The following is a 12,297-nucleotide window of genomic DNA, read 5'->3' on the forward strand; positions in this document are numbered from 1 at the left end:
GATTTGCATTCAGCTAGGCTTTTTGACGTTTCAGGCGCGCTATTGGCGCTTCGGTGTCGCTCTTCGGCGTTGTTTTCCCCTACTGTATTCGTTTTTCACCAGAAAGAAAATACATAGCATCAGGCAAGCATCCATGCATGAGCAATATCAGGCGGTCTGGCAAACATCATACTCAAAAGTGTAGATAGGTAGATAGCTGCATCTTTTGTGCGTAATTACATTCTTGCTATGGTCATCCCGTGTCTTATGGTTTACTATCGTGTAAGCTCACTTGGAAGCTGCCTTCTGGCTCTCAATCCTCTTCCTTGTCCCATCGATAACCGCCTCTTCGTCCCAGATGTATGTCACACTCTCCTGCTTGTTGACCTCAGCGGCCCACTTGGAGAAATTGGGCAGTGCATCGAGGCCAGAGATGATAGATTTCGGGAGCAGTTCATGCTTGGCCATGGCATACGTGCGGATAATGAAAGGTGCCGTCAGAGCCTGCAGCATGTTAGCGTCGCTCGTAATCGTCTGACAATGTACTTACCTCAGCCAACGTGACCTTCTGGCTACCACCAAAGAATGGCTTCGCGTCCTTCAGTAGCGGCTCGATCTCCTTGGTAACAACATCCACAAACTCCTGGCTCATCTTCGCTTGCTCTTCCTTGGAGTCACACATCAGGATCTTGTAGAAGAAGCTTCCCGCCTTGCTAAACCAGGTATCGACGAAGAAGCTGATTCTCGCCCGGGTCAGAGCTGCTTCTGGGGTGCCAGATGCGGGAAGAACATGTGAGGGGTACGCATCTGCCAGGAACGTTGCGACGACGCCGGACTCTGTGATGATTTCGCCATTGAAGTTGATGGCGGGGACGAGGCCGCGCTTGGGGTTGTTAGTACTACTCAACTATATGGAAGCAGGCGTAAACTCACAGGGTTGATCTCGAGATACCACGGCTCCCTCGGTTTACCCAAATCAATGATGACCTCTTCATAAGGAAGCCCCAACTCCTTCAGCACCACATGAGCTCGGTGCGCCCAAGGACAGCGATGATTAGTGTAAAGCGTGATCTTGGGCGCATTTCCATTGACTTGAGCCATAGCGATTGATGTAGAACGTCGAAGATGATGTCAGCGCTAAGTGACAATGCGGCTGAAAATGCGGGGAGAAAACGCGGAAGATACGACAAGAGATGCCAAGTGTGAAGCTTGACTGATGCAGAACTAAAAAGCGCTTCTGGGAGAAAGGGTGTTTATTTATGTTGCTATGGTTAATGTCGCAACTCGGTGTTGGGCTTAGAAATCAGCACGCTGATGTATTACGTCCGGTGTGCTGGGAGGGGGGCGATGCTGATATGTGGGGTATGCCGTCCGCGATGTCGTGCGCCTAACCCCCGAGCCTTTTTGCCCGGAGCTCCGTGGCATGAAAGGTTGGATGCCTGATGAGCTAAAGCTCGGCGGAAGACAATGTTGCATGATGACCGAATTCTAACATGAAAGGTCCGCAAGATCGGCGGAAGACAACTGTGCCTAGTGGTGCATGCAGTTCGCCAGGGCTGGGCAAGGCGGTTTCTTGCAAGCTCTGAAGACGACGCAGCCTGAGCGTTCCAAGAGACCAGCCCGACGTAGGCTATAGTAGACCCCCATATGCGCATTTATCGGTCTCCGTGCCAAAGTTTAGTATGAGGATCGAGAGCCCATGGTGTTCAGCGGATGATGCCATCGCCCTCGACCTTCCACTCCATGGCAGTCGCGTCCGTCTTCTTCTTCGCCCTGCGCTTCTCGTTGCGCAGCCGCCTCTTCTCCTCGGCGTCCTTCTCCAGTTGCTCTTTGGTCATTGCCAACCTCGCGTCCAGATCTGTCACTTCCATAAACTTGTCCTCGTCCCGTTTGCGCTTGAGATATCGTAGGCGTTCCCGTACTTCGTGGACTGTCGCGCGGTGGACCTCGCCCGACTGGCCCGTCGCGACCAAATGCTGCTTGCTGTTCAGATGCTCGACGTACTGGATGTTGTCCCTGGTAGCTGTTAATATAATCTACAGATTGTGATGTTGCGACAAGGAAGACGTACTTGAATGTAAGGTCACAGGCTTGACAGTATGCGCCCGCACCACGTCCCCTCTTGCCAACAGCGGCTGCTGCTGACGTGAGGGTTTGCTTTCCGATCATCTTGCTCCAGTCTATGCGCTCCGATCTGGCCTCAGTCTGCTTCAGATCATCAGGCGTGGACGCCCTCCGCCTGTATGTCTTGCCTGCCAGCTTTGCCTCATATCGCTCTTTGCCCTCTTCACGATCTTTTGCCTCCCTGTCCTTCGCCCGCTGCGCCATCTCGTCGCGATCCCATGTTTTCCTGAAGTCCGTGTCGCCGCCGCCAGACGTTCCGTATGCGCCTGCTTTTCCGCTCATGATGGGCGACTCGGCCAGATACGCCGTTTGCGATCGCGTGTATGTGTTGTTCGATTGTTCAGAATTACGCGACCGTCAAGTTGTTCAGTAAGTCGCGTGGTATCGTGCGAGATTTGTGTCGTCAGGTTGGTGGTGATGTGTCTAGGAATTTCTACAAGCTCAAGTCGCGACTTTCCAAACCATGGGTGCACGGACTTACGTAGCGGAAGGTGCCTTAGGCATGTGCTATCCGCTGTCGCCCAACATCATACTGAAGAATCATCAAACTTTGATTGCGTTCGAGTAAACTATAGGAGTAGATTCAGGTTCAGGTACATGTTGAAGATCTGATAGTACCCGCTGCGAATGAAACTCCTATGAACGAACACTCCTCGCTATGCTTGATGTCGCTTGTGAATATAGAGCGGTCACAATACCAGAAACGCGACCAAATTCAATAGCGCCAGTACATGCGACAGTATGTCTGTGCCACTCCTTATTTCTTCATTGCTTCGAAGGCTTTTCATGCCTGTAACAGCAGTACTACCCACTACCATCCGTTCCGGTGTACATGACAGGACGTTATGAAGTGAGCAAAGAATAACAAACGCAAAGAAAGTAGACGTCCAGCGATCTAGTATCCGTAGGGATCGGGCGGCCGAGGATACGACCCGTTGTGGTGGATTGGCGGAGTGGGCACAGCAGGAGGTGGCACCCCACGCATCACTCTGAGAGCCATGTGTTGCTGCGGCACTGATCCCTCTCTCTCCCGTCGCTTCTTCTTCTTCTGTTTGACTCCATATCCAACATCCGCGTAGCCTGCCGCGGCGAAGGGTGGTTCAACGACTTCTCGAGAGCGATCGTCCGGCAGTCTGAGCTCGACAAGGCTGTAGAAGTAGTCCAGCACTTCTGGATATCGCAGCACCGATGCGCGCCAGTCGGCGTCGATACCGCGCTTGAGTTCCGCGTGCGCCTCTGCAATCTGTGTCTGCAACGTCGCAACGTACATGGGGTGTATCGGCGGGTGGCCAGAGTATCGCATGTAGACCTCGTAGTTCGGAAGGGACGCTAGATATGATGAGTGCGCTTGCTTGCGTGTCGAGGTCAATCTTTCGAATGCGTTGAGGATATGCTGGCGCGCATTGTTGATTACCCAGTCTCTACACATGGTCAGCAGGTACTGCAAGGAGCGTATCTGGATCATACCGTATCTCAGCCATGCGATCTTCCATAGCACGCGCCTCAGCCTGCTTGACGGCTATTTGAAGCCGCTCCGATTCGCAGGAACATTCAGGATACGGCGGCGCATTGCAGATGGCACAGTTGGGAGCTGCATCCATTTCGTGGGTAGCAAATTGGTGAGCCACTGCTAATCATCGTCGGTCCAGAGTGGGCCGTACACGTTAAGAAGCTGCCTCGGAGCTCGCTGTGGAGGCAGAGTGAGGCTGCGGTATGGACTATCGTCGGTTTAAAACAAGCCCTAGGCGGATGCTCGCGCTTGGGTAATCAGGCACAGGCGGTGACAAGTGACAGGTTACATGACGAGCAATGTGGATGCCAGTGACGGGGACTGGCTAGCTTCGGGCAGCTTATGGGCGGATTGATGTATTGGACAGACGTGCGGATGCGTTATGAGTTGGCAGAATCGCTAAGGTCCGCTCGACACCCAACCTCGCGCTATGCCAAGGCTGTCTACATATAACAGTCCAGAGTCCGAGGAGTCCATCGGAAGCTAGGCACATGTCGACTACTATGCTTCACCGTCTTATGGTGATGGAGGACAGCCTTGATCGTGAGTACAGAGCTGTAAGTCTGCGTGGCACATGTCAGTACTCGATCTTCGCATCAGGTTACCCCGCCTTCGCTTCCAGCCTTGTCCGACCCCTCGATGCTCTCCGATCAGGACCAGTGCAAGTGTGCTCCGTATCCAAAGCTATCAGAGACGTGATATGTGAGTGATATGCATCGTTGTGGTACCTGAAAAGCAACGTAAGACGGATGATTGGGTGCTTTAGGGCGTCACCTATGCGCTGTTCGCGATTTGCTTGAGTTCTCAAGCATTAAGCGATGTCGACTCACCGTCAGTTCTACTCTCAGCTCGTTCCGATGTATTTCTGATCTATGGGCGGTCGATGCTCCGTACCGGTTGGACCTCCTGGCACGCGAGGTAGGCTGAGTGACCCAGGGCATGGAGAAACCTGTGCGTGGAATACCCGTACTTTGAGTGAGTGAGATGCATTCTTCAGAAGTCATGTACAGCTTCGAAGAAAAAAGAAGCGATTTCGATACGTTCGTCAACCACTAAGCCTGGCAGATGTTCTGTTGTTATGTTCAGTAGGTGCCTTCCTAACACGGCAGGCTTCGTGACGTCACGCGTCACTCTTGCCAAAGCTCCAGGGCTAGCTTCTTTCATCCGTGAGAACAACGAGAAACTCCATGCGCTTCTGTGGACGTCAGATCACAACTATCATCACGTTCTACCGCCTGGGCCCTATTTAAGACGACAGCCTCCGCGTACTGGACGGGTCAAGTCTTCCCGAACAGCCGCCAATCCTTCGGTCCCGACGTTCAAATTTTCGCCGACCTTCGCAAACCTCCGATGAACGGTGCCAGTTGACCGCTTGCTGCATGGCGTGCATATTTCGATACGTGACGGCTGCGGTTGCCGAGTTCGCATCCTCCGCAAAGTCTTCCGAGCCTGGAGCGGCACCCCATTCCAACATGCAGTGCGCCCAAACGGTCTGCTATCTTCTAGATCCTCGACAACCAATTGCAAACCTGCCACAAGAACTAGAGGATGACTTCCGCCATGTTCGTGCATCGCGCAGAACCGATGTGGGGTATGTCAGCTTCAGCTTTGCTGGGGTTCAATAGCCCGGTAATATTCGCGTCTTTGTAGTGTTGGACTGTCGCAACGTCTTGCATCCTCACAAAGCCGTGTAGGAGACTTTAAAACGACGTTGACTCCATCAAGTTGTACATATGTCCTGATCAATTGTTCACTTGCAGCCTCCGCATCAAGTGTCCAACACCGCGATGTCATGCTAATGACTCAGCGGTACGAACGCGTTCTCTATCGGATGACTAGGCCGCTCAAGACTGGCTAATCTGTATCCTGCACGCGCACGGACTGCGCCCTTCAACTCGACATCCTTCAGAATACGGTTTAGCGTCTGTAGAAAGTGTGCAGTGCTTTCTTTGGCATGGTCCTAAAGATGAGTCCAAGCCAGCAGTCATACTTAGCAACCATACTTCCGCAACGACATCTTGCGCCTTATTGTCAAATCTGTACGGAGGGCGCGCATTTGTCTTCTTTCCCCTCACGAGCCATTGGCACCAACCAATAGGATTGATTGATCTTGCAAGCCGGACCACGCGCCACCATCATGGCGACGCCTAGTGCCGCCTTTGATATGGCAGACTTTGTCGATTTCGGAGAAACAGGCATGCCCAACGCGTCACAAGAAACTTCTTTCGGCGTATCTGAGACGGTACTACCCCAGAAGTGAGTGTCCCGTGTATCCTATCCGGTCATATACTCCGACCTCAAACTTGTATACTTGCAGAATAGCAAGGATAGCGGTTTGAATTTTCCAAGATCTGCGTGTATGGTTCTGACACCAACTAGCTCTTTACTGGATGAATCTGGAGAGCTGGAGAACTCCGACAGTATCCAACCCGCAAGTGCAGAGTTCAACACGAACTTCAGCAGCTGGCTTCCGACTTATCAAAAGGCTGTTCAGCCTTGCGAGTACTGTCGATCGAAATCTCTCGAATGCTTTATCTTCAACGCCGATGGCTCCAAGCGATCCGGATGTTCGCCATGCAACGCTTTGTTTCGACCATGCAGCTTCAGCAACCCTGAGCGGATGCCAGGTATGCGCCAGAGGACTGCGCTGGACACCTTAGACGTCGTGGCAGAGAACGACATTCGACATGTCGGTGGTCTCACTGGTAAGAAGCAGATGCGATCGCTAGGTCACCTCGGTCCGATCGAAGATGGAAAAGAGGATGACGAAGGTCCCAAGAAGGGTGCCGCAGCTGCTCGCTTTCCACGAGCGGCTGTGAAAGTGCTCAAAGACTGGATGCTCATGCATATCGATCATCCATACCCGACCGACGAGGAGAAGGAGACGCTGAAGCAAGAGACTGGCCTATCGGTCGGTCAAATCTCGAACTGGATGGCGAACACAAGGCGAAGGCAGAAGGCTCGACCCAAGCGAAGCGCTTCGCCAAGTCTCCGACCATCAACAGGAGCCATCAACATCCCAGCAGGCAAGACCTGGGAAAGCATGAGTACGTATTCCGAGTCTGGTTTCACAAGATCGCACAAAACTCTGGCTTCGTCCTCCACCGGAAAGTTCATCACTTTCCGTGTGGGTGACAGACGTCCAGAGGATAAGAACAGCGACCCAGACACTAGCACGATGGCTCAAATGCCGGTGCTTCAGCAGCAGGAATGTTTCGGTTAACTCTCGACAGATCCGTTCGAACGATGGAAGCACTCTCCTCCTGAGAACGAACCTGCGCCGATGAACGCTATCGCGCACGCTGTTGAGACTTTCGACCTGCCTCAAACGGAGAGCTCGAGCAGTAGCTATCGCAAGGATATCTCTAATGATAGCACTGGAAGCTTCTCTGTATTCAGAGCACCCTCTATCTCCTCATTGGAGACCCGCCCTACCAACGTGTCGTCTGGCTCTTTTGGATCTCACAACTCAGCCTACTCGCATGGTTCGCGTCACTCCCTCGGCTCGTTGAACAGCTTGAAGTCCAAGGAGAGGCGAAGGCGTCGTCGCATTCCCACACGAGCGCCAAAGGCTGGTCCCGACGAAGGGCAACGTATCTTTCAGTGCACTTTCTGCACTGATACATTCAAGTCCAAATACGATTGGTGGGTTTGTTCCTATATTCTCGCAATGCAACGGCCACTCTGAAGCCGACAAATTTCTTCAACATCAAGTCATGGCCTGATTGGTCGCATCGTCATCCTTCCGCTATTCCACGTTCTCATTGTGTGGTCTTCTTCTTGCTCGGTTACTACACCTGGGATATTATGCGGATGTCAAGTATAAGAAGAGACACCAAGCTGACAGATTATAGGTCGCGGCACGAGAAGAGTCTTCACTTGTCACTGGAGAAATGGCTATGTGCCCCTCTGGGTGAGATTGTCGCCGACAAAGCTACCGGAAAGCCCCGATGTGTATACTGCGATGAGCTAGACCCCAGCAAAGACCATTTGGCCACGCACAATCACTCCGCATGTTACGAGAAGGGCCCAGAATCCCGAACCTTCTACCGGAAAGACCATCTTCGACAACACTTACGACTCATGCACGGTTGCAAGATGACCTCCAGTATGGACACATGGAAGTCAGAAGCCCAATACATCAAATCTCGTTGCGGCTTTTGCGGGATGAACTTTGACAAGTGGCAAGACCGCCTCGACCATTTGGCGAAAGAGTTCCGCAACGGCGCACACATGAAGAACTGGAAGGGATGCAGGGGCTTAGACCCTCATGTCGCTATCCACGTCACGAACGCGATGCCACCTTATCTCATCGCCAACGAAAGCAAATCGCCATTCCCGTTCTCAGCGTCCAATACTGCGAGCCTCAAGGTGCGTACCATCGTGGCGATCATGTGGACTGCGCACAATAGGCTGACTTGTCAACAGCAGCTTAACCTGTCCGTTGATAGCAAGGACCTTGAATACCTTTTACCCAACGTTGATGACACCGACTACGCGAACAACGTGTCTGCGGCATACCAACCTGGCAGTGATCCTTCGACTATTGGGCCCATCGTCCTGACGACACCGAAAGACTATTCTCCTTCCAAGTCCCTCGTCGACAACCCGAACGCAACCTGCTGGGAAATCCTCACACTGCAGCTGGGCCGTTTCGCACGAGAGCACATCGCAAAGCATGGCTCCGCAAATTTGACCGACGAGGTGTTGCAAGCAGAGTCACGTCGTATCCTCTACGATGACGATGATCCATGGAACCAAACATCTGCGGATAACCCCGAATGGCTGAACTTGTTCAAGAAAGCACACGGCATCAACTGCCAAACCCCAATAAAGAGTATGTGAAATCTATTCCTGTATGCCTCAAAACCTCTAGCTAACATCAACACAGATATCAACGGAGAACACGAAATATTCGAAGACCTCGGCATCAACTACGGCTCCGCATTGGATCCAAGCTTCGACGTGAGCAACTTCGCCTGCACCTCAATGTCCCAGAACGATCCGTTGCGCGCTCTATCCTACGAATTCGCGCTATCCGGTTCGGTAGGCGCCGTCCAGGGACACGCGCGACAACTTTCCTCGGGTCGCCAAACACCCTACAGCGTACCAGGACTAACCGGATCGCCTACCTCACCAGCGTCGTACGCTCCCATCACAACGACTTCGAGCGCAGACAACTTACTAGGTTTCTGTGAGCCCATCTCAGAACTCGCGTGCACAGGAGCCGGTACTTGTCTCGGCGAGCAAGGCGAGATCGGCTTCTCGATTAAGACTGCTGGGTTACCGAAGAGGAGGTACTGGCTCGATGATTCGACTGCGCATCTGGCGCCGTTCACACCCAGCGCTAGCGAACAGCCCACGGTTGACGGTTTGACTGCGGGTGGGCCTACTGTCGACGACTTCCAGTTCCCATCGTGGGATCAACTGCCAGAGGATTTTCAGAACCCAACGAGCAGCGCGGACTTTGACTCTACTATTCCTGTTACGACTACTGGTGTTGGTATGGCGGGTGTTGAGGGTACTGATGCGATGCCCTGGGATGATATGGACTTTGCTATGGATTTGGATACGGATATGGATATGGGTCTTAATCAGGTATGAGGTTGATGGTTTTCGGATTATCATTTGATCACCGTGATCTTTCCACCTGGTGCAAGGATTCTTTGTTTCCTTTAGGCTTTGGAATCTAGGCGTATACCGGGGGTAAAATGTGTCTTAGCTTTTTTGCAGTCAAGGTTGACGCAGAGATATAGATCTAATGATCATAATTACATCGCACATCCCTTGCTATATCCCAACATCCCTTTCCGCTATTTTCATTACCACTTTCGTCTACCTGCCTAACCTTTCGTCATTGTCCCACGTTCCACCACGCACGCACCCATCACACCACATCTACGTGGCTGCCAACTCACCGCATATTCTACCCTACAATTCACAATTCTACACAACTAGATCTTCCTTCGCAATGTTTCTTTCTCAACCTTCTCGATGTCTCCATTATATTAACCATAAAATTTACGATGACATCATCAATCACCAAACATCATCCTGGCGTTGTGGCGGGTAAGCTCCCCTTCTATCCCTACCACATGCTACTTACTAATTCTTGGGTTTCTAGAGTGGTTATCGCGTTAGACTTGAAATCTAATTCCTTAGGGAGCGTCAGTTCGAGTCTGGCCAACGTCGTTCTTTTTTTGCTGGGTTGTGCTACGTTGAGTAGAAGCAAGGGTGTTGCTGTTGGGAATGGGTACGCGGTAAGGCCTCTGGGTTAGAAAATATGCGAGAGATTCTTGTGGCAACAATGCAGTATGTACGAATGGACTTTTTGCATCGTTCAAGAGCTTCTTTTTGTTATTTGAGTTACATACCATACTTTCTTATATTTCTATAGCTGATCCGCGCTGACTCTTTGCACAATAATACCTGACGCCGCGCCGCCTCCATTACAGATAACAGCAGCACCATATTGTCCAACCTGCAGCTGATGTAGCAGCGTAACCAATATCCTGCTTCCAGAGCTACCCAGCGCATGTCCCAGAGCAATAGCACCACCCCTTGGGTTTACATTGTCGGTGCCCAGACCGAGGATCTTGGCGTTGGCCTTGATAACGGCGGCGAAGGCTTCGTTGAACTCCCAGATGGCGATGTCGTTCTTTGAGAGGCCGGATTGCTTGAGGAGTTTCTCGACGCAGGAGGCGGGGGCGATGGGGAAGTCGATGGGGTCTGGGTGGTGTTAGCAAGAGTGGGTTGTAAGAGGAGGATGGGGGTACGTACCGACTGCGGCATCAGCGTAGGTGACGACCTTTGCTAGTACGCGGCTGTCCTTGCCGTATTTCTGGGCGATTTCCTTGCTTCCTAGTATCAGTGCTGATGCACCGTCACTAAGAGGTGAGCTGTTGGCCGCTGTGACTGAGCCGTCTGGTCCCTTCTCGAAGGCTGGCTTCAGTGTGGAGACCTTGTCCAGCTTCAGCTTGTTGTACTGCTCGTCCTCGGAGATGATGGTTTCGCCCTTCTTTGACTTGACAGTGACGGGTACAATCTCGTCCTTGAAGAGTCCGTCCTTATATGCCTGCTGTGCGCGCTTGTATGTCTCGATCGCGTAGTCGTCCTGGTCCTGTCTTGAGACTTCGTACTTCTTGGCTGTGTTCTCCGCACAGTTGCCCATGTGGATCTGGTTGTAGACATCCCATAGTCCGTCGGCGATTAGACCGTCTTGCAGCTTCTGGTGGCCGAAGGCTGGTTGTTGGCTCGCCCTGTTCAGATAGTATGGCACTCTTGTCATGTTCTCCATGCCTCCCGCGACCTGCGCTTCCGCTTGTCCGAGCTCGATGGTCGAGGCGGCAATGTTGACTGCTTTCAGACCGGATGCGCATACTTTGTTGATGGTAGTGGCTTCGATGTTGGTGGGTAGGCCGGCGAAGATGGCTGCTTGACGCGCTGGTGCTTGTCCGACACCTCCGGAGAGGACGTTGCCCATGTATACGGCATCGATCGAGGATATGGGAACTTTCGACTTTTCGAGGGCGGACTTGATGGCTGTGGCGCCGAGTTGGGTCGCGGATACGGTTGTGAAGTTGCCATTGAACTATGGCCTGTTTAGCAGCTGACATAGTTTGGGATGACGGTTAACTAACCACTGCAGTTGGTGTTCGGCTGGCACTTATGATGTATGCATCGCGAATCTCTTTCCTTTGCGGCGCAGAGCTACTGAACTGCCTTTGGATGCTGGCCAGCCGTTGTTGAGGCCGCGAAGCCATTCTCATGGACGTACGGAGGGCAGAAGACGACATGGCTGAATGACAATATTCAAAAAGTTCGAACTATACTGAAAATGCGGAGAAAAGGACTCTAACGAGCAGAAGCGTGGTTGTCACATGGCGGCAACAGTTCCGTGGCTAAGATGCGGGCGGCGGGATGTGGAGGAAACGCGCTCTGACGTCTATGCCGAGGTTCGGCAGCACACGGCACCGCCCGGCTTAGTCGCTCTCTCGAACTCTCCTCCTTCCCCATACCCAGTGGTGAACCGACAGACCTCCAAGCTTCAATCTACGTACAGTCCAGTCACGTTACTGTCGACCTTCCGCACTCTCAGTGTCGACGGAGCGGACTAGAACGGTCACGTCTTGAAAAAGATTTACTTCGTCCGACGCAAACATGCTTCACACCAGCCAATATGTCACAAACGCGAACATGTCACGAACCTGCTCTTCACCATAGCCACGCGTGACCACGACGGCCACGCAGTATGGTGTACCGTACGGATTGGCTCGCTAGAGCTCAGCTGTACTGCAAGACCCACCTACACTCTCAAAGAGCTAGCATCGTGTGTTTGTACAGGGAAATGTTGATCGAGTACAGTCACCCGCATGATGACAGTTGACAGGATTGTCGTAGGAACACCCGTCTCACGCTTCGTGATATCTCCTTACCACAACATTTATTGACGCGCAATCCTCTTCTGCTCACCGGTTAGCTCCCGTTAGTCACGCGTTCATACCGGAGACGACTGCTTCGAACTCCTGTCGTCGTCTCCCTACTATGTATCTCTTCTTCAATTCGTCGTCAAAATCTCCTCACCGCCTGTACGGGTATCTGCACGATTGTACCTGCGTCAACATCGTGATACAAACATTGCCTCGCCATATTGGCTGCTGTGCCACGCCGGACAAGCGGGGCTC

General features: G+C 52.4%; 5 protein-coding genes and 1 non-coding gene across 6 annotated transcripts; 2 read left to right on the top strand and 4 right to left on the bottom strand.

Moving 5' to 3' along the window:
- Nucleotides 1–267: 267 nt before the first annotated feature.
- J4E83_004249 (uncharacterized protein) lies at nucleotides 268–1,080 on the bottom strand (the record flags this gene model as incomplete). The annotated part of the gene is made up of 3 exons (XM_049331179.1): nucleotides 268–483; nucleotides 530–862; nucleotides 913–1,080. 3 exons carry the CDS (start codon nucleotides 1,078–1,080, stop codon nucleotides 268–270), a joined length of 717 nt encoding a protein of 238 aa, XP_049189725.1.
- Nucleotides 1,081–1,685: 605 nt separating this feature from the next.
- J4E83_004250 (uncharacterized protein) lies at nucleotides 1,686–2,385 on the bottom strand (the record flags this gene model as incomplete). Its single annotated transcript, XM_049331180.1, has 2 exons — nucleotides 1,686–1,995; nucleotides 2,051–2,385. The coding sequence occupies 2 exons, from the start codon at nucleotides 2,383–2,385 to the stop codon at nucleotides 1,686–1,688; spliced, it is 645 nt and encodes a 214-aa protein (XP_049189726.1).
- Nucleotides 2,386–2,998: 613 nt separating this feature from the next.
- On the bottom strand, nucleotides 2,999–3,704 carry J4E83_004251 (uncharacterized protein; the record flags this gene model as incomplete). Its single annotated transcript, XM_049331181.1, has 2 exons — nucleotides 2,999–3,524; nucleotides 3,571–3,704. 2 exons carry the CDS (start codon nucleotides 3,702–3,704, stop codon nucleotides 2,999–3,001), a joined length of 660 nt encoding a protein of 219 aa, XP_049189727.1.
- A 2,046-nt stretch (nucleotides 3,705–5,750) lies between these two features.
- Nucleotides 5,751–9,217, top strand: J4E83_004252 (uncharacterized protein; the record flags this gene model as incomplete). Its single annotated transcript, XM_049331182.1, has 6 exons — nucleotides 5,751–5,869; nucleotides 5,993–6,660; nucleotides 6,847–7,258; nucleotides 7,468–7,984; nucleotides 8,042–8,450; nucleotides 8,505–9,217. The coding sequence occupies 6 exons, from the start codon at nucleotides 5,751–5,753 to the stop codon at nucleotides 9,215–9,217; spliced, it is 2,838 nt and encodes a 945-aa protein (XP_049189728.1).
- Nucleotides 9,218–9,727: 510 nt separating this feature from the next.
- On the top strand, nucleotides 9,728–9,805 carry J4E83_004253. The gene has a single exon. It is a non-coding gene; the product is annotated as a tRNA-Ser (tRNA).
- A 199-nt stretch (nucleotides 9,806–10,004) lies between these two features.
- On the bottom strand, nucleotides 10,005–11,409 carry J4E83_004254 (uncharacterized protein; the record flags this gene model as incomplete). Its single annotated transcript, XM_049331183.1, has 3 exons — nucleotides 10,005–10,342; nucleotides 10,394–11,204; nucleotides 11,254–11,409. 3 exons carry the CDS (start codon nucleotides 11,407–11,409, stop codon nucleotides 10,005–10,007), a joined length of 1,305 nt encoding a protein of 434 aa, XP_049189729.1.
- Between the last annotated feature and the right edge of the window lie 888 nt (nucleotides 11,410–12,297).

Source organism: Alternaria metachromatica, assembly GCF_023757995.1.
Source record: "Alternaria metachromatica strain BMP 0045 chromosome Unknown scaffold_7, whole genome shotgun sequence".
Classification (NCBI taxonomy): domain Eukaryota; kingdom Fungi; phylum Ascomycota; class Dothideomycetes; order Pleosporales; family Pleosporaceae; genus Alternaria; species Alternaria metachromatica.